Genomic DNA, 22,249 nt, shown 5'->3' with positions numbered 1-22,249 from the left:
CTTTGAAGCAAATTACCACAAGCTTTAAAGCAAAACAGTTCCTTCCTTTTTTTTCTAGAAGAGCAGTAGTCTAGAGGTCGCAAAATATTTCTTCGGTGTTGAAATAAATAATATGCGAATGTCGGAAAGTTTTAACTGTTTCTAATTAAAAAAATTATTGCACCACGGCATAATTTAGCATTTATTAACAGGTGAGCTCGGCGTGATTTCTTTTTGACACCTTAAATCAGGGACAGCCTATAGTTAGTATACACTGCAGTTCCTGCTTAAATATATATACGACAAAAATTAGCTGTTCAATGATACATGATAGATTATACCTGCAAATTGGATATCCCATACCGGTGTTTATTATAACACCTATTATCTAAGTTCTTTTATCTAGACAAAATACTACATCTGTTCACGTACTTCTGCCTTTATACTTTTCTATACCAGTCATATTCCAAAATTGAAAAGTTATTTTTTAACTTTTTGCATTACCTTAAATCTTTTTAAAAACTCGTATAATGTCAGATTTCATCTATTAATTGATCTTAATTGTTGCATACCATCGTGAAATATCAAGGGGAGGTACAAGAAAAAAAAATGTTTTTCAGAAGTAACTTTGTTTAAGGTTGTATTTTTTGTTTATTTCATTTAAGGAATTGTATATCTAAATAGACAATTTCTCGTTTCATTTCATGATTAAATGACCAAGTTCGATAACTACTGCCAGATAAGTAATGAGCCAGTTAGCCTCGGAGCGACGGGATGTAATTAACACACCACCCAAGTCAGAGATGCATCATACAATTTTCTCTGAAGTCGGCCGCGTTTCCATTCCTTTTAAATATACAATTCCTTGGTATAAGCAGAGACATATACTACTATGTCTCTGGTATAAGTGAGTAAAATTGTTATTTAAAAATCCAGAGTTCTATCAATATTTAGAAAAAAAATATATGGTAAAAAACTTGGTTCAAACTTTTAAAACTATAGACGGTATACCTTTGATGTACAATGACACAGGCACTTTTCTCTAAAATTTTGTTTACATATAAGTAAATAAGGGTTCTGATACATAGGCCAGTGGTACATGACCCTTTTGCCTTTTTATTAGATCTTTCTCGTTCTTTTTTATACCTATTATCTCTTTCGGTGTTGAGTTACCTCTATTCCGTTTTTGATTTCAATATTACTATGTTTGATTGACTTCCGTCAAAAAAATTGTCAACTCCAACTGTCGAAATCTTCTTTGGATACTGTATATTTCTTTGAAAAAGTTTTAAATTTAAATTGAAGTATATTCATATTTGGGATTAAATGTCTCTCGTCGCATATTATACTTCTAGTGACAATGACAGTGAAGACGAAACTGGTGTTCAACATCATGAAAACAGCACCAATGACAATGTCAATGAAACAAACCACAGTGTGGGATCAACAACAAATATTTCCCTGGAAAAAATAATGAAATCGGAAAATGAAAAACCACACCAGACCCAAGAGATTCAAAGTTTGATCCATGAAGTTGATGATTCTGTTAACTCCCTCTTAAAAAGTATGCCCATGTGTCTACATTCATTTCTTGGAAGTGATACACTGATAGTCCAAAACTCATATACATGTACATATATATGACATCTTGAAAGGCTGTTTTAATTATTGCTTTGATGCCTTCCTATGAAATCACATCATTGAAGCCATTAATTTCGTCCAACCTTTGAGAGGAAATTTTGCTCTCAACTTTGAGAACCAATTTTGCCATGAAATATTTGACAAGAAATTCTTGCATATGTACAAATTCTTACCTTTTGTGTGCTTGATGGTGCAAAATATGTCCAGAAATATCCAAATTAATGATAACATAAGTTACAATCCCATCCAATATCACAATGACCTACTTTTTTTAAAATGGTTTAGTACCCAGATTCCCAAGATTTTTTACTTTTAGAGTATAGATAAGTTTTGAAAACGAACTCTGTAAAATTTGACTGACCCGAATTTTGGGAATATTAGATTTATAGTATTCAGAAATTTAGGTCAGTCAAATTTAATTTTAAGATGTATTTATATTCGTGATAGTGTCAATTCCAGCTGTAGGTTTTCATGATACGTAATACAGTACTGCTAAGCTTGCAATAAACTTTTACTTTTTGTAGAAACTTATGTTTCCAATAAGGTGTAGTACAGGAAGCAGGGTTTCCGCTCGCAGTCACCATTTTTTCCATTTTGCAAAAAATATAAAAATAACGTTTTAACACTATATTTAATGATGTTCGCTACTCTGTTTCAAATTAAAAAACTTTTTAAAAGACTGTTATAAATTGATAGTATATAAATATAGGAACTTAAAAAGGAGAAAAAAATGAGAACAGTCTGTGTGCTTGTTTTCGAGATATACATGTAAGCCATTGAAAATTTGGCGGGAAATTATTCTCTCTAGATTTTTCATACATTTAACATTGGCACGTGTTTTCTTTCAAAAACTAAGAAAAAAATTACATGGATTTGAAAAGATTTTCAAATATGGCTTTTTGAACTACATGTATACATAATAAAATTATGAAAAGAAAAGTTGGGATTAGCAGACAAAATTTGTCAATGGCACTACATGGATAAAACCAGAGGTTTCCGAATATTTGGCAAAAATTCAAAAACAAGAGGAGCGAACATCCTAAAACTATGGACAGAAAAAGTCAAAGCTGTTTAAAAAAACCACCAAAAAATACAAAATTAAAAACATTGTTGATTTTATTCAGAGCCCTTCAACAAGACTAAAAGTATACTCACTATAGTCATAATGAATAGATTGAGGATGAATCACTACCTGATGATGCTTTTGGATACACATTTAATAATTGCCTTTGTAATGTAATTTTACAGTATCCATAAATGTAAACCTAATTATAATTATTATTATAATTTGGTGTTTTTTTATTAAATTGTTGAAAATGAAATAGTGGTGTGGGGTTAATGTACAATCATGACAATGGGATTTAATATACAAGTTGAAGGCCGTACCTTGACCTATAATGGTTTACTTTTATACATTGCAACTTGGATGGAGAGTTGTCTCATTGGCACTCATACCACATCTTCCTATATCTAAGTACATGTTATCATGTCATAGTAGATCTCAGATGTGCAAGAGAAACCAGTACTGCTAATAGAAATTTAGCTATAGGTAGTTTGCAAAAAGGAAAATACATGTAAGTTGGTGAAAATAGTATTGTTTTGGTGAAAGGGGTAGCGAAAAGACATTGAACCCAGGGGAAACCCTAACAGGAAGGTACATAATTCCATAATGACATCTTGTTAGGTTAAAAAAGACATGTACACATGTACTTGAGAAGAAACTGAGACAATAAATTAGACAACAGATGTAATATTGAATTTACTTATATACTGTGGATTCAGCATTGATCGGATACGAATATTTGTATATTAGATTTGTGGGTAAACATGAACCACGAATTCTAATGTAAACAAACTAAGTATAAATTTTTTATAGACTTGTATTCAAACCTTGGCAAAACCACAAGTCAAATAACCATGAAAATACGATTTTTCCTCAATCCACAAAAATTGGTACTCTCAAAAGTGAATGAATCCACAGTACAAATTAATGTATATTATGATTGTTTGAACCTCCTTCTTTAATGTTAACAGATTTACCTGCACCAAAAACAGTGACACAATCTGATGGAAAACAAGATGATTATCTAGAAGATGCAGTCAAACCTAAACCATCACAGACAGCAGATGCTCCGAAACCTCCTTCAAAAACTAGAAAGCCAGTGAAAATATCTATACCTACCATTGATTCAGTAAGATTATTTCATTATATTTCAATTTAAGTTTTGAATATGCATGATGGTAAAAGGGAAGCGGCAGTTTTTCAAGCTGTAAATACTGGTCGATACTATTAAATATTTATATCTTATATTCTAAATTATTGTAGACATGGAATTAGTTAATACGTTATCAAGTATCCTCACTTTGGACAATTTCTGATATAAAAATATGCATAAATTCACAGATCTACATACTGTCAATAAAAATATGCATAAATTCACAGATCTACATACTGTCAATAAAAATATGCATAAATTCACAGATCTACATACTGTCAATAAACGTATGCATAAATTCTCAGATCTACATACTGTCAATAAAAAATGCATAAATGCACAGATCTACATACTGTCAATAAAAATATGCATAAGGTGGTACATAACACTACAGGGAGATAACTATGTAAAAATCAGCTGAACATTTTAATCACGTTCTATTGTTGAGATAAAAGATACAACAGATACATTTAAGTCTGCCTCATATCTTGACTTACATCTAGAAACTTACAATGAGGGTCGGTTGAAAACAAAACTTTACGACAAAAGAGATGATTTCAGCTTCCCAAATGTGAACTTTCCATTTCTATGTAGCAACATACCAGCAGCGCCTGCATACAGAGTATATATTTCCCAGTTGATACGATATTCTAGGGCTTGTATTTCCTTGATGGAAAGAAGCTGCTCACAAGGAAGCTATTAAACCAAGAGTTCCAAGTGGTGAATTTGAAATCATCCCTTCGTAAGTTTTACAGATGCCATCACGAGTTGGTTGACGTTATGGAATATCACAGATGATAGCGGATATGTTCCTAATATCGTATCTACAATCCTGTCCCCTTTTCCCGAATGTGACCTACCGCATTAGACTTATTACCAGGTTTGTACTAAAATGAGCAACACAACGGGTGCCACATGTGGAGCAAGATCTGCTTACCCATCCAGAGCTCCTGAGATCACCCCCAGTTTTTGGTCGGGTTCGTGTTGCTCAGTCTTTAGTTTTCTATGTTGTGTTTTGTATACTATTGTTTATCTGTTGGTCTTTTTCTTTTTTAGCCATGGCGTTGTCAGTTTATTTTCAACTTATGAGTTTGAATGTCCCTCTGGTATCTTTCGCCTCTCTTTAAGGAAATATTAAGCTTCTCAATAATCAAAATAAGTGTTTGTCAAACTGCTATATATCCAATGAAATTTTTCCGATAAAGTGTGTGGTTCAAGTTTTTTTAATTTTTATATTTTTGGCAAAGGGTCAAAGTAAATATTTTGTCAATATTTTATGAAAATTAAACTAGCCAAATCAATTTAAGTCAAGGTGTTTGGTACCACCTTAAGCTTCTTAAAAGAGACCTAAAAGGGGGTGTACTGGATAGATGTGTCCTCATCTATTTATTATTATGACACGGGTTATGTTCTTCTCATATATTTTATGACGGTATAATACTAAACCCCTAACAGGAGGGATTGTGCCTGATATTCATATGATGAAGACATAATCTTTCAATCAGTTTAATTGAGGTCTGGAGCTGGCATGTCAGTAACTGCTAGTAGTTTGTTGTTATTTAAGTATTATTGTCATTTTGTTTATTTTCTTTTGTTTCCTATTCTGACATTGGACTCGGAATGCTCTTAAACTGAGTTTTACTGTGCGTACTGTTGTATGTTTGTTTTTTCTACATTGGCTAGAGGTATAGGGGGAGGGTTGAGATCTCAAAAAACATGTTTAACCCCGCCGCATTTTTGCGCCTCTGTCCTTTGTTAGTCTTGTATCATTTTTAATTTTAGTTTCTTGTGTATAATTTGGAGTTTAGTATGACGTCCATTATCACTGAACTAGTATACATATTTGTTTAGGGGCCAGCTGTAGGACGCCTCCGGGTGCGGTAGTTTCTCGCTGCATTGAAGACCTATTGGTGGACTTCGGCTGTTGTCTGCTCTATGGTCGGGTTGTTGTCTCTGTGACACATTCCCCATTTCCATTCTCAATTTTATTATTATTCATGTAGATGATTTTTCAAAAATTATTCCAGATTCAATTAATTCCTTGTTACAAGTACATTAGATTAAGATGTGTGGTACTTATAAGAGACAGTTAGCAAACAGTAAAAAAGAAGCAAAAAGACATCTAGAGGTCAACATATGGTTTTAAATAATAGACAAGTGTCCATACAGTTAGTCAAGCTCTAAATTGCACAAAGCTTGATTTTTAGTCATAACGTATGGAATATTCATGTTCAAATCATTCCTATTTTACCATTTGTTTATCAATTTTGTTAAAGGGCTCAAAGAGATGAGTACAAGAAAAGACATTTGCCTTTTGAATAAGATTTTGACAGAAACAGTATTTTGTTGAATGTGATAAAAGTATACATAAAGATATATATTTTATTTTTCAGGATTCAGATGATGAAAATGAACCGAGAAAAAAGAAACAGAAAATAGTTCCTCAGACAGTAGGTTATTGATTTACTTTGAGAAATGAGATGAAGGGTATGTATGTCAATGGGACAGCAAACAAACAATGCAAAAAATGAAATCCATGAACTTTGTCTAGCTGTTGGAGACAAATTATGTTTGAATGTAGAAAAAGTACCAATTTAACTTTTTTGCATTACAAAAAAATCTTTCATGAAAAGAATACTGTGACATATCTATTCAAATCATTAGTGTTCATTTGGTAACTAATTTTTTTATATGCAACTTATTAGAAGAAAAAAAAACTTTACAAAGTAAATGTTCATTTACTGAAAACAGATTTGCAGATGATAACATCATTTGCTCTGGAGAAGGATTTTATGACTTGACAACATTATTACATGCCGTGAAGTGCAGATAAGTTTAATGAATATAATCAATGCAATTTTTCAATTAGGGCAATGCTGATTAAGTCCAATTTTTTTTGGTCAATGTGCTGGTTGGGGGGGGGGGGGGGGGGGCATCTATTGTCAGCTTTTTGTTTGTTTTCACACATTAGATCCAACGGTTAATTTTGATTATCTTCATTAAATTTAAATTGATATATTGATATTTTTTAATCACATAATTAATATAATTACAGGGCAAAACCGGATTGACAGCAATTTTACCACCTCCTATTCATTCTTCAAGAAAAGAATCTAACCGAACATTATTACCTTATATCTTCACAAAAAAGAAACAAACAGACTCTAAGCCAGTGATAAATAGTACTAACAACAGTGTGAAATCAACAACTGTTACTAAAACTGGTCCTACATCAGTAACATCTAAGACTTTAAATATTGCCACATATGGAAGTGAAAGTGAGGATAGTGGAAATGAAGATGACTCATCAAATTTCTTTGCTCTAGGTTCAGTTGAACAAACAGTTAAACCTGCTGAATCATCAAATTTCTTTTCGCTGGACTCAGAAGTGCAACCTACAAAAGGGGAAAAATCATCAAACTTCTTTTCATTAGATATGCATATTCATCCCATAAGATCTGGTGAATCATCTATGCATTCAACATTACCTAAAATAAATTTAAATCTTCCTCCTCCAATTAAGTCTGTTGAAACAAAAGTTACAGTAGAGACTGACCAATCAGATCTATCAGCACAACATACAAGTTTGAAGAGAGGTGTAATTGGAACTGATTCCTCAATTGTGGAAAATCCTATTAATCGGGACAAGCCATTAAATTTGATTTCTACTATGGAAAATGCACCATTGACTTTTAAATCTACAATGAAAAATCCTTATAGAAATTTTTCAAGTTTTCAACCAGAAAATTCTTATCAACCAGCAAGTTATGGAACAGAGACAGTAGGTCCTACTGTATGTGAACAGAATGAACAGGTAATGTTTTATTTTGGTAGGAGTTATTTTCATTTTTGGCAAGTATTTTCATAGCACTTCAGATGAATTGGGCAATAGATTTCATAAAATTTGATAAGGTAGGGTTCATATGACATGGGTGAAGAAGTTGCTTTCCCTTTTTTCGCTATGCTATTTCCGACTGCCAAAAGCTATAATTAATTTGTTCTGGAGTTGCAACAGTCCCTCTCTTAATAGGTAATTTTTAATTTTGATCAGGTTGATGTAACTCCAATCTTTCATTTATAAGTCAAGAAAATAAAAGATATAGACAATTTATCTCTTGTTCTTGAGAAACAATGTGAAAGCATTGACAGTGAAGACTGATCGTATATTATTTGAAAACAAGAGTGTTTTATGTAAACACATCAGGTCATTTTCTTTCTTCCTTTCTGTTTTAACTAGCTATACTCAGGGTTGAAAAATTTTTCCAGGGAGAAAATTATTGAACTAAAAAAGATATGTATGAGTCTCTCTTCTCATATATTCAAGTGCTTGTACAAACAATTTGTAGATGGCGATGCGGATGATTTCGTTAGTATAGCTGAATACCAAAAATCATTAAGTAAAGAGATAAAATAAAAGTAAAAACCTCCACAAATGAAAGATGGACTCCTTCACAACAGAAAAGGTAATATCAAATCACGTACTGCGTTTATTTTAACATTAAGTGCATGAAAGGAAGATCATTGTCACTAGATATCATCATTTACTGTATCTATTTTACTTTAGGTTGAAGGATATTCTAATGCAGACGACATAAATGTTTTACAGCAGGATGAAGAGGTATGTACATTAATTATCAAAAAGAGACTATAAAAATAGTTATGCAGCCTTAGCTTTTTATACCCCCGCTTTAAAAAAGGGGGTGTATACTGTTTTACCTCTGTCTGTCCTTCCGTCAGTCCATCCGTCAGTCAGTCCGTCCGTCCGTCCCATGAATATTTTCGTCGCATTTTTCTCAGGAACTACTTGACAAGGATTTCTAAAATTTGGTTTCAGGGTTTATATAAGTAAGTTACACCGAGTGATGCGTTTTCAGAATCATCACTCAACAACTTCCTGTTTACCGAACACTTGTATTATTTTACACATGATAGCCAAGTTGAAAATTTTCATCACATTTTTCTCAGGAACTACTTGACAAGGATTTCTGAAATTTGGTTTCAGGATTTATATAAGTAAGTTACACCGTGTGATGCGTTTTCAGATTCATCACTCAACAACTTCCTGTTTACCGAAATATTTTAGCAGGGGTATCAACAGTGACCAGTAGCTCACATTTTTACTTGTTATGCCTGCATGTAGGAGGCTTTTGTTTACACACTGGTAAAACAGAAATTAATGTTATATTTAATTGTAAAGACTACAACAATATAAATATCTGATAGTTAAAGCCTGCATTTTAATTTTTGTCTCACCTGTGAAAGTCACAGTTGGTTAAAAGAAGGAATTCCTTTTCTTGGTATCTTCTTGTTAGCGATATAATTTTCATTTTTGTACTACAAAAAGTACATGAATGACATTAATTTAATACATATAAAATTTTGAAATTATGCAGTAAAACTGCAAGAAATGGACAATTTTAAATGCGTTAAATGAACAAGGTTTCTTTGACTCTTTCTTTTCACAAAAAAAATTATAATAAAAAATACTTTTATGATGTAAACATTTAAGTGTTAATTTAAAAATCAATTTTAGTTTTAAGATTTTTATGCCGTACCGGAGGGGGCATTAATTTTTACAGTTGTCCGTCTGTACGTCTGTATGTACGTCCCAAAGTTGGTTCCCGTTCTCTAACTTTAGTTTGCCTCAACCAAATGTTATGAAACTTATACACAATGCTTATTACCACAAAACACAGATCAAGTTTGAATTTTGGTGGTGTAATCTTAACCGTTCTAGAGTTATGCCCTTTACAAATGGAATAAAATGCTTCGCTGGGGCGCAGCTTGATACGACCGCAGAGGTCGAATCCTGAACAGTTGGGGCAAATATGGACACAACATTCAAGCTTGATACAGCTCTGAATTTGGATTGTTATTAAATATTTGACACAGCATAGGTTTCTGACACAGAAAGAATGTGGTCTAAGCACTTGAATTTTTTTAATTTACCTATTATGGTCCAATGTCCAAAATCAAAATACATGGTTAGATTCAGCATATCAAAGAACCCCATATATTCAATTTTTGTTAAAATCAAACAAAGTTTAATTTTGGACCCCAACTTGGACAAACTTGAAAACTGGGCCCATAATCAAAAATCTAAACACATGTTTAGATACAGCATATCAAAGAACCCCAAGAATTCAATTTTTGCTAAAATCAAACTAAGTTTCATTTTGGACCCTTTGGACCTTAATGTAGATCAGTTTAAAAAACAGGACTTAAAATTAAAAATCTAAATACACGGTTACATTTGGAATATCAAAGAACCCCAATAATTCAATTTTTGATGAAATCAAACAAAGTTTAATTTTGGACCCTTTTGACCTCAATATGAACCAATTTGATAGTGGGGCCCACAAATAAAAAATCTAAATTCATGGTTAGATTCAGCATATCAAAGAACCCCATATATTCAATTTTTGTTGAAATCAAAAAAAGTTTAATTTTGGACCCCAACTTGGACCAACTTGAAAACTGGGCCCATAATCAAAAATCTAAACACATGTTTAGATTCAGCATATCAAAGAACCCCAAGAATTCAATTTTCATTAAAATCAAACTAAGTTTAATTTTGGACCCTTTGGACCTCAATGAAGACCAATTTAAAAAACAGGACCCAAATTAAAAATCTAAAAACACGGTTAGATTTGGCATATCAAAGAACCCCAATAATTCAATTTTTGATGAAATCAAACAAAGTTTAATTTTGGACCCTTTTGACCTCAATATGAACCAGTTTGAAAGCGGGGCCTACAAATAGAAAATCTAAATACATGGTCAGATTCAGCATATCAAAGAACCTCAATAATTCAATTTTTGTTGAAATCAAACAAAGTTTAATTTTGGACCCCAATTTGGACCAACTTGAAAACTGGGCCCATAATCAAAAATCTAAATACATGTTTAGATTCAGCATATCAAAGAACCCCATATATTCATTTTTTGTTGAAATCAAACAAAGTTTAAATACTGGACCCTATCTTGGACCAACTTGAAAACTGGGCCCATAATCAAAAATCTAAACACATGTTTAGATTCAGCATATCAAAGAACCCCAAGAATTCAATTTTTGTTAAAATCAAACTAAGTTTCATTTTGGACCGTTTGGACCTTTATGTAGACCAATTTAAAAAACAGGACCCAAAATTAAAAATCTAAATACACGGTTAGATTTGGAATATCAAAGAACCCCAATAATTCAATTTTTGATGAAATCAAACAAAGTTTAATTTTGGACCCTTTTGACCTCAATATGAACCAATTTGATAACGGGGTCCACAAATAAAAAATCTAAATACATGGTTAGATTCAGCATATCAAAGAACCCCATATATTCAATTTTTGTTGAAATCAAACAAAGTTTAATTCTGGACCCCAATTTGGACCAACTTGAAAACTGGGCCAAAAATCAAAAATCTAAATACATGTTTAGATTCAGCATATCAAAGAACCTCATATATTCAATTTTTGCTAAAATCAAACAAAGTTTAATTTTGGACCCTTTGGACCTTAATGTAGACCAATTTGAAAACTGGACCCAAAATTAAAAATCTAAATACACTGTTAGATTCGGCATTACAAATAAATAAATGTGATCAAAGATTTTACAAATCTTATGCGCCATACTGTGCAATTAAATACTTCTTGAAATTTTTCAATATTTGAAATTTGAAAAAAAAAAAATTTTTGAAGAATAATTCTTTTTAATTTCTGAAATCTGAAATGAGAAAAAATTGACCCCCCACAATTTCTTTTTATCCCCCCCCCCCCCCTTTTTTCCCCAAAAAAATTCTTTCCCTCAAGATATGGTCATAATCTCAATTCAAATTTCCAATGGAGTTGGCAACCATAATTACCCATTTAAATTTTCCATAGTGCTAACTTAATCTATTTTATAATAGAATTAAAAATATAGTGTCAAATCTTTTATATGGATTTTTTTGTAAAAAAAAAAGATGCAACATTTGCAGATATTTTTACTGATCTTCCTTTATAAATGTGCATTTCTTTAAACATAATTTAAAAGCAGTGTAAGGGAAGTAACCAAAACGTTGTATTTGGATTACCTCCCTTACACTGTTTTAAATTATCTTTATTGTTCATTAACCATTACTTTATACATAATTTAAAAGCAGTGTAAGGGAGATAATTTCAATGATGTATTTGATTTATCTCCCTTACACTGCTTTAAATTATGTTTTGTACTAAAGTATTTGTCCATTAACCAGGACAACCCTGTTTTTCCCCCTTTTTATACGACCGCAAAAATTAAAAATTTTTTGGTCGTATATTGGTATGACGTTGGCGTCGTCGTCGTCGTCTGGCGTCGTCCGGCGTCGTCCGAAGACACATTGGTTTTCGCACTCTAACTTTAGTTTAAGTGAATGGATCTCTATGATATTTTACCACAAAAGGAAGGTTGGGATTGATTTTTGGGGTTATGGTACCAGGGATGGGCACGATATTGACAAATGTAATCGATTAATAATCGATTACATGAAGGTATTTTGTGCAATCGATTAATAATCGATTACTCAGATTTTTTGTATGTAATCGATTGCAATCGATTACTTTATCAAAAGTAATTACATTACTTTTCGATTACTGTCAACTACATGCTTCAAAATTTAAAACAAAAAAAAAGTAAGTTAAAAACTATTATGTTGATCAACGTTTGTATAGTAGATATTTAGAACTTTACCAAAAAACAGCATTTAAATCATTGTTTCCAAATTATAAGTTGACAGTTGTTATCTAGATGGAATCTCTTACTGAGGATCAGAATTATTTTAAAAAATCTTGAAATTTGACTTTTAACATGAATTAGAGATGACATTGCATTCCATCAATCACTTATATATATGTTTAAGGTTTTATTTCAATAATATTGCTTTCGTACTGACTTAAGGTAGCTTTTTTGTTTTTATTCATTAAAAGCAGGTATATTTTAGCATAGTTATTTACAATGTTGGAAGTTTTCTCTGAAGAAAGTATAAAAAAGTAGAATTATTAATTAGTTCAGCTAATTTTAAGGATCAAAATTTATAATTATAACGACAAACATGATTTAATCCTTTTGTTGGAAAACCACCTTAATTATAGGTTATAAAACTGCCAATTGAGTACAATTTATAACCTGGGGCAAAACATTGTAAATCTCCATCTTAATTAGACAAACAGTAATTGAAATAAAAACAAAGTATGTGTCTTATATAGTGATTAGAAGACTTTGATCATCTGATTAGTAAAGACAAGAAGTTTGTTAAGATTTTTTTATTCTATAATAAAATTATAAACAGTATATATTTATAGTGTCAACGAGGGATACATGTATCTTTTTCTGAAAAGAATTTCAATGCATAGGCATTGGTTCACTGTTAAAAGGATTTTGTGTACTTATTTTTTATATACATGTATATCATAACATTATAAGAAATCAACTGTTTATCTATTCTAAGCTTAAATCTTATTGAAAAGTATGCTTTTAGGAAATTTAATACAAATAAGCTTACTACTTTAAGGAAGTACAGAACTTAACTTAAGACAGTCATTTCTTATTTTAAATCTATTTTCTTATTTCAAATCTATTTTCTTATTTTAATATAAAAGGTGTTGACTTATTGACAAGCACATTTGTTTCAAAAGCTAGATATAAAGTAAATTATGGTAGGGGATCTGGTTGATCATAATGCAGCATGAGACAATAGATAGAAATATAAAGGCAGTTGATAAACTCTTAAGTCATATCAGTACTTCAAAGTGATGAATACATAAATGTTTTCATTTAAAATAGGTTATATTTCATCAAACTATTTTACTAAAGTAATCGAAATGTAATCGAAAGTAATCGATGATTACATCATGATTTTTGCTGTAATCGATTAAATTACGATTACATGTAATCGAAAATGTCTTCGATTACAGATTACTGTCGATTACTGGAAAAAATGTAATCAATTACAATCGATTACGATTACAGATTACGATTACCCCATCCCTGTATGGTACCAACAGTAAAGGAATTAGGGGCCAAAAATAAGCATTTTTGTAACTTCCAGACATAACTTGTTTGTTAGTGTATGGATATCTCTGACATTGTACCACAAGGTTCCATATCACAAAAGGAATGCTGGGATTGATTTTATGGGGTAATTGTCTCAAAATTTTAGGAATTAGGGGCCAAAAAAGGGGCAAAAAACAAGCATTTTTCTAGTTTCATGACAATAACTTGTGTGTAAGTGTTTGGATATTTCTGAAATTGTACTACAAGGTTCCATATCACAAAGGGAAAGCTGGAATTGAGTTTAAGGGTTATTGCCCGAAACGTTTAGGAATTGGGGGCCAAAAAGGGGCCAAAAATAAGCATTTTTCTAGTTTCCAGACAATAACTTGTGTTCAAGTGTATGGATCTCTCTGAAATTGTACTGCAAGGTACCATACCACAAAGGGAAGGCTGGGATTGAGTTTGGGGGTGATGAATCATAAGGGGGTTCTAAAAATTTGGGGGGGATTTTTTTTTTTTTCTTTTTTTTTCTTTTTTTCATTTTTTTTTCTTTTAAAATTTTCCATTTTAAGTTGGTTATTACTGATTTATATTTAAAAGCAAATAATAATGATATGGTAGGAGATACACACCAAACAGGATGTGTAAGTTATTATATAATAAGTATTGTGCAATAGCAAGAAATTTTCAATTGCACAGTATTGCACAATAGCAAGAAATCTTCAATTGCACAGTATTGCGCAATAGCAAGAAATCTTCAATTGCACAGTATTGCACAATAGCAAGAAATATCCAATAGCACAATATTGCGCAATAGCAAGAAATTGTCAATTGTACAGTATTGCGCAATAGCAAGAAATATTCAATTGCACAGTATTGTGCAAAAGAAGATACTTCGTATAAATTGCTTATAACTTTCAATGGGTTTTTTTTTCTTGAATTCTTGGGGTTCTTTAATATGCTGAATCTAACCGTGTATTAAGTTTTTGGATTTTGGGCCCCGTTTTTAAATTGGTCCACATTGAGGTCCAAAGGGTCCAAAATTTAACTTTGTTTGATTTCGTCAAAAATTGAATTATTGGGGTTCTTTGATATGCCGAATCTAACCGTGTATTTAGATTCTTAATTTTTGGTTCCGTTTTCAAATTGGTCTTCATTAAGGTCCAAAGGGTCCAAAATTAAACTTTAGTTTGATTTCAACAAAAATTGAATTTTTAGGGTTCTTTGATATGCTGAATCTAAACATGTATTTAGATTTTTGATTATGGGCCCAGTTTTCAAGTTGGTCCAAATCGGGGTCCAAAATTAAACTTTGTTTGATTTCAACAAAAATTGAATATATGGGGTTCTTTGATATGCTGAATCTAACCATGTATTTAGATTTTTGATTTTTGGGCCCCGTTATCAACTTTGTCCACATTGAGGTCAAAAGGGTCCAAAATTAAACTTTGTTTGATTTCATCAAAAATTGAATTCTTAGGGTTCTTTGATATGCTGAATCTAACCATGTATTTAGATTTTGGATATTGGACCATAATAGGTGAATGTCCAATTTAAAATTTTTAAGTTCTTAGACCACATTCATTCTGTGTCAGAAACCTATGCTGTGTCAAATATTCAATCACAATCCAAATTCAGAGCTGTATCAAGCTTGAATGTTGTGTCCATACTTGCCCCAACTGTTCAGGGTTTGACCTCTGCGGTCGTATCAAGCTGCGCCCTGCGGAGCATTTTATTTGCCCCTAATTCCTAAACGGTTTGAGCCATAACCCCCCAAAGCAAATCCTAACCATCCCTTTGTGGTATGGAAACTTGTAGTATAATTTCAGAGAGATCCATACACCGTTCCACAGTTATTGTCTGGAAACTAGAAAATGCTTATTTTTGGCCCCTTTTTGGCCCCTAATTCCTTAACTGTTGGTACCATAACCCCCAAAATCAATCCCAACCTTCCTTTTGTGGTATTTAACCTTATGGTCAAATTTCAAAAAGATCCATTCACTTAAACTAAAGTTAGAGTGCGAAAACCAATGTGTCTTCGGACGACGACGCCAACTTCATACCAATATACGACCACAAAATTTTTTTGTGGTCGTATAAAAATTGCTGAATTTTTCGTTTCCGTTCTCTAACTTTAGTTTGCCTCAACCAAATGTTATGAAACTTATACACAATGCATATTACCACAAAATATAGATCAAGTTTCAATTTTGGTGACATCACTTTAATCGTTCTAGAGTTATGCCCCTTTACAAATGGAAAAATTGCTGAAATTTTCATTTCTGTTCTCTTACTAAAGTTAGCCTCAACCAAATGTTATGAAACTTATACACAATACTTATTACTACAAAACACAGATCAGTTTTGAATATTGGGGGTGTCATTTTAACCATTCTAGAGTTATGCCCCTTTACAAATGGAAAAAATTGCTGAATTTTCCGTTTCCTTCTCTGACTCAAGTTAGCCTCAACCAAATGTTATGAAACTTATACACAATGCTTATTACCTGAAAATACAGATCAAGTTTGAACTTTGGGGATGTCACTTTTATTGTTCTAGAGTTATGCCCCATTACAAATAGAAAAATTGCTGAATTTTTTGTTTCCATTCTTTAACTTAAGTTTGCCTCAACCAAATTTTATGAAACTTATACACAATACTTATTACCACAAAACTCAGATCAAGTACAAATATGGATAGATTCACTTTTACCGTTCTTCAGTTATGTCCCTTTATAACTTTATATGATATGCAAGGGGGGGCATCATCTGTGTCCCATGGACACATTCCCCATTTATTTGTGAAGTTAGCCACTCATTTGAAATTAACTTTAAATTTGACAAGGTTTTTTTAAAATTCATCCGCTGATCAAGAATATTCAATAGGATCTTCTCAACTTTTGAAAGGAAGTATCAAAATTGTTAAAGGAGAAAACATTTGTATTGTGAAAAGCTGTGATCATATGTTGATAATTTTTTATATTTTATAGTTTCTTAGGTTACAAGGGAAGCACCAACGTGGAAAAGAGCCTATACAATTTGTAGATGTCAATGCGGATGATTTCATTAGTACAGCTGAATATCAAAAAGCACTCAGTGAAGAGACAGAATATAGACCTTCACTTAAAAAGAAGGATGGACCTTCTTCACAACAGAAAAGAAAACATCAAATCACATATCTTGCTCACCAGGTAAAGTATTGTTATTTTTTTACAACATTTGGCATAACTTTTGAAGAAAATCATCAGGAAAATTACCTATAATTTTAAAAAACTATTACAATTATATATTGCAAAAAAATAGATTTTCCCAAAATAATGAGTTTAGGATTATGTTTTATTTCAAACTTTGAAAATGTCTACCTTAGATTTATTGATCACTGTTTCACAACTATATCATCTGGGAAAAAAAATGTTTATGGAAGTATTTAGCATTTTTAAAAACGATCTTCTTTCATATGTTTAATGCTAAAAATATGGGAATAAAACAAAACTGTTATAAAGAATATTTCAGGAGACTGTATACAAAAGTGTAGCATGAATTCCATATAATTTTTAATGGGTAATAGTATGGTATCAAAAATAACTCAAGTTGGAAATTCTATCGGTTCCTATTATCTCCATCTTTCTCTTAGGATGAGTTATGTCCATTTGTCTGTCTGTCTGTCTGTCTGTTGACAGGGGAATTTTTTCTTATCATCTCTGCAGTAATTTTATAGACAGTTATCATTTGAAATCAAAACTTATATGATGTGGGGTATAACTGCACAAAAAATAAAAGACATTATTTATTTTGTAAAAATATTTCCTTTCTCTATTTGAACTGTACACGTATACCTAACAACAAAATTATTTTCATTTACCTGTGTTTAAAGTAATTGTAAATGGCTGATATTTTTGTTCGAGCATAGTGTTTTTCTTAAAGTGTTTAACATTTCATAGCGGTATAATATGTTACTTTTATTATTCTTCTCTTAGTTTATTTATTTTGTATTTACATTGTATCATAGGTCAAATTTATTTGTTCAGTGTATGTTCACTGGTGTTAATATGTCCTTTGATTGAGTTAAACTATTTCAGTTGATATTTTATAGTGTGTCTTTCTATGTTGTGATGTTACACTATTGTTTCAGAATAAGGGTGAAGGTTTGGTACCATTAAAACGTTTAAACCTGCTGCAATTTTTTGCACCTGTCCTAAGTCAGGAATCTGATGTTCAGTAGTTGTCGTTTGTTGATGTGGTTCATAATTGTTTTTCGTTTTTTATATATATTAGACCATTGGTTTTCCCGTTTGAATGGTTTTACACTAGTAATTTTTGGGGCCCTTTATAGCTTGCTGTTCGGTGTGAGCCAAGGCTCCGTGTTGAAGACCGTACTTTGACCTATAATGGTTTACTTTTATAAATTTTGACTTGGATGGAGAGTTGTCTCATTGTACCACATCTTCTTATATCTATCTAGGTGTCAACATATTGTTTTCTATAATAGACAAGTGTCTTAAACTGTCTATACAATATTGTGCACAGTTCTTTTTTGTTTTATAGTTTATTATACCCCCTGCAAACAAAGTTTGGGGGTATATAGGAATCACCATGTCTGTCCTTCTTTGTGTTGGTGCATAACTTTTGTATCTTCGAAATTAGGTTGATAAAACTTGGTATGCAGATGTATGGGCTGGGGGTGTGTTATATACAAAAGTCCAGGGATAGAAACAAGATTTTATTTTAACTGGCCAAGCGGGCTAACTCCTTTCTAAATTAACTTGCCTTTCCAGACTTTTATTGGCCCTTTAAAATTTAGAAAAAATACATTGGATGTCCTAGATGTCCTAGATGTAGAAATGTTTTTAAATATGTGAAATCAGTCTCCCATTTAAGTAAATATTTCCTATTTTGACCTTCTTTTTCATAAACTCTTTGGTTTTAAATTCTGGAGTTATTTAATTTAATTTAGACACTTTGGCCTTATGAACGTAATTGTTAAGAAATCTTTCCAGTTTAGATCATTTTAACTTTAATGTATGGGGCTGACATTTTTGATTCAGCCATGCTGGATCTATGCGATCACTCTGATTTTGGAGATGGTGCAGAATACTAAGTTGAAGACATATCATGAAACTAATTATGTGTTTTTATGACTTGCAGAAACTTTCTACACCATTTTAATCATCAACTGCAAACTTTTGACATGTTATTTGCCCGTAAATTAAGAAAAGATTGGTCGAATAGTGACTTTATTTTAGATATACACTTGCATATAGTTCCTTTCTAAATCAAAATTTATGATGATTTACTATTTATCAATTAATTTGAAAAAGTATTTGTACATCAATTAAATCAGTTGATAAGAATTTTGAAAGTATTATATTAGTATCTTGTGTTTGTGTAAATTATTGTTCAATGAAATGTAGGTCTACATGTGTATTAATATATTTAAGTTGATTCCCACACTTTTTTGAAATGTTATTACTCCAATTCTTTCCATAGGCAAGGAAGAGTCAGAATGAGTAGTAACTATCATGATTTGCAAATAAGTATTAATTAGAAACAACCCCAGGCTTAATTCAAAACAGTTAAAATATCTCATGACCTGTTACATAATTAAATAGACACAATTTATTACACACCTAAATTAAATGAATACACACATTCTTGACGCCAATAGTAAACCTACAAATGTTTTTTTTTTTACCTACACTACATCGAAATATTCTGTTAATTTTGCTAGGTAGCTGAATGATTGATCTGATGTGGTTTTTTTTCAAAGAAAATACTTAAAATGAAAAAAATATGTATAAAAAATGCAAGCAAATTTTATTTTACTTGTAAAATCAGTGCAATTATCATCTGACATAAGTCAATAAATCAAGTTCTAATTAATTAGTTACAATTATCAGAAATTTGGTTGAAATATTAAACAAAATTGCATAACTCTTACCTGAGCATTTTCTGCAATAAAATTTATTGGTTTGTTTTACATTTATATCCCATTATATTGCTATTTAACAGTAATTGGAAATATATCAGCATTAGGTATTTGTACATTCAGATTTGAATACAGGAAATGTATATTTTTCTTAATGAAGAATGAATACCAATTTAGATAAACATTAGTTATTATTCTTTTTAATTTTTGTTGTTGAGAAAGTGCATTTATAAGGCCTCTTTCTGGAAATTATTAAATCTGTCATTATTAAAGGCATATAAAAAATATATTACTTGTTTGACGATTTTCCTTTCCATTCTTGTCAAAAATCAAATCTGACAGAGTCTAAAATTGAAAGATCAGTATATATATCTATATTTGCATCAATATTGCGAAATTCCCTACAATTGGACAATAACATAGAAATTTTACAGTAAGATTTGAAATGAAAAGAGAAAAAAATTAAGAAAAAAGTATGGTCAGAAAGAATATGAGACTAGCTATGAATATGGCTGGATCACAACATCAACGATGCTTTGATTAATAATGGAAATATCATCGCTGATGTGACTTATTATTTGGACCAATCAACATGTGATGAGAACTCTCGAAAACGTGACTTGATTAATTGACAAATCAAAAACACACATTGCGAACTCTCACAAACATGTTTTGATATTTAGACCAATCAACGCAACAGGATCTAAACCAAATCAAATAAGTTATTTATAGTTTTATAAGTTTTATAACACAAATATTTATATACACATATCGATTTCAACTTCAATGTCCCTTTTGTATCTTACGCCTCGTTTTAAGAATATTTTTTAAAGGATTTTCTACTTGTAAAAACAAACTTTTAATGAAAGTACTACCGAAAATGAAGTAGCCCGGCTGGCAGATGACCTAATAAATCCACTGGCCCATCGTGAAATTCTGTGGCCACGGGCCAGTGGGCGACCGCTTATTTCAAATCCTGAAATCAGTCACTTTGACCCCAATTTAAGTAAATCCATGAGATCGGTTCATAACTTTTGTACTGTATTTAGATAAACCAAACTTTGTATGCAGTTGCATCTTTGGCTCCGGGTGTGTCATTAAATTAAATAGCTTTTTGTACAGCATAGAAAATATAAGTTGCAAAACTATTATTGCATACCTGCCAACTTTTCAAAATCTTGATGGGGGATTTTAAGTGCAAGAGGACATGATACTCCTCTTTTAATGTCATAAGTGTTTTTTATCTTCTACTATATTGTTTGAATGAGTATGTATGTGCTGAATACCCTTTTAACTCATTTGAAAGCCTTTTTTTGAGGTGTTCAGTTTATATAATCAAGATTTTTAAAATTCAGGTTAACTCCTCTCATGGGGGAAATCCCCAATATATATCATGAAAGTTGGCAGGTCTGTTATTGGCACCTTATAATTGTATATTTGAATGCCAGTTTCTGTTCTTTGTGAAAAAGTTTTTAATGCTGATTGTTTTTTACCTGAAATGGGAAAAATCTTTACATTAATTGTATACACAGTTTAACAAAAATTCTTTAAAAATGATGTATTATAATTTCAGGCTAAAGAAAGGGAGCTTGAACTGAAAAATGCTTGGTCACAGAATGCCATGTCCAAAAGACAAACACAAGCAAAATATGGTTTCTGATAGTTTATGTTGATATAGAACAATTACCATATGTGTGTGTCAACTTAAATTATAACTGTGTACAAATTACAACATGTTGTAGACATAAACAATATAAGAATAAAGTTATGTCTCTTTGAAAAAAGATATTGTGACAAATTATCTGGACCCCTGAAGCAAAGATAAGGACAGTGATGTAATGTAACCATCCTGTCTTCCATTCATATGTGCATGTATCATTTAAACATGGTTCCTAGATCATCTCTTATTGCATCATTTTGTTGCACTACACAACATTATTTTACATTTCAAATTATATTAAATAGAGTAAGAAAATAAGAAGATGTAGTATGATTGCCAATGAGACAACTCTCCACCAGAGACCAAATGGCATATAAGTAAACAACTATAGGTCAAAGCTATTTCTACAAAACATCACAAAAGATTTTTTTGTTAAATTCGTAGGGGTGGGGGCATTAAGTTTTACCCTTATCCGTCTGTACGTACGTACGTCCCAAAATTGGTTTCCCTTATCTAACTTGAGTTTGCCTCAACCAAATGTTATGAAACTTATACACAATGCTTATTACCACAAAACACAGATCAAGTTTGAATTTTGGTGGCGTCACTTTAACCGTTCTAGAATCATGCCCCTTTATAAATGGAAAAATTGCAAAATTTTTAATTTCCGTTCTCTAACTTAAGTTTGCCTCAACCAAATGTTATGAAACTTACACAAAACACAGATCAAGTTTGAATTTTGGTGGTGTCACTTTAATCGTTCTAGAGTTATGCCCCTTTATAAATTTCAAAATTTAAAAATTTTTAGTTTCTGTCTCTAAC

At 31.4% G+C, this 22,249-nt stretch overlaps 1 protein-coding gene across 1 annotated transcript; it reads left to right on the top strand.

Annotated features, from left to right (window-relative positions):
- Positions 1 to 1,175: 1,175 nt before the first annotated feature.
- LOC127733131 (proline-rich protein PRCC-like) lies at positions 1,176 to 21,551 on the top strand. The gene is made up of 7 exons (XM_052242447.1): positions 1,176 to 1,543; positions 3,655 to 3,812; positions 6,230 to 6,286; positions 6,892 to 7,650; positions 8,401 to 8,454; positions 16,832 to 17,032; positions 21,341 to 21,551. Exons 1-7 carry the CDS (start codon positions 1,306 to 1,308, stop codon positions 21,425 to 21,427), a joined length of 1,554 nt encoding a protein of 517 aa, XP_052098407.1. The 5' UTR covers positions 1,176 to 1,305; the 3' UTR covers positions 21,428 to 21,551.
- Positions 21,552 to 22,249: the final 698 nt, after the last annotated feature.

Source organism: Mytilus californianus, unplaced genomic scaffold (genome assembly GCF_021869535.1).
Source record: "Mytilus californianus isolate M0D057914Y unplaced genomic scaffold, xbMytCali1.0.p SCAF_3, whole genome shotgun sequence".
NCBI classification, from domain to species: Eukaryota; Metazoa; Mollusca; class Bivalvia; order Mytilida; family Mytilidae; genus Mytilus; species Mytilus californianus.
Note: the sequence above shows the minus strand (reverse complement) of the source record. Positions and strands in the feature narration are given on the sequence as shown.

What these genes read in the sequence shown, in the direction of transcription:
- LOC127733131 (XM_052242447.1), top strand. Translation starts at nt 1,306, where the DNA reads ATGTCTCTCGTCGCATATTATACTTCTAGTGACAATGACAGTGAAGAC. An exon ending in TTTTACAGCAGGATGAAGAG is followed by an intron (nt 8,455 to 16,831) that starts GTATGTACATTA and finishes TATATTTTATAG; the next exon opens with TTTCTTAGGTTACAAGGGAA. An exon ending in TCACATATCTTGCTCACCAG is followed by an intron (nt 17,033 to 21,340) that starts GTAAAGTATTGT and finishes TTATAATTTCAG; the next exon opens with GCTAAAGAAAGGGAGCTTGA.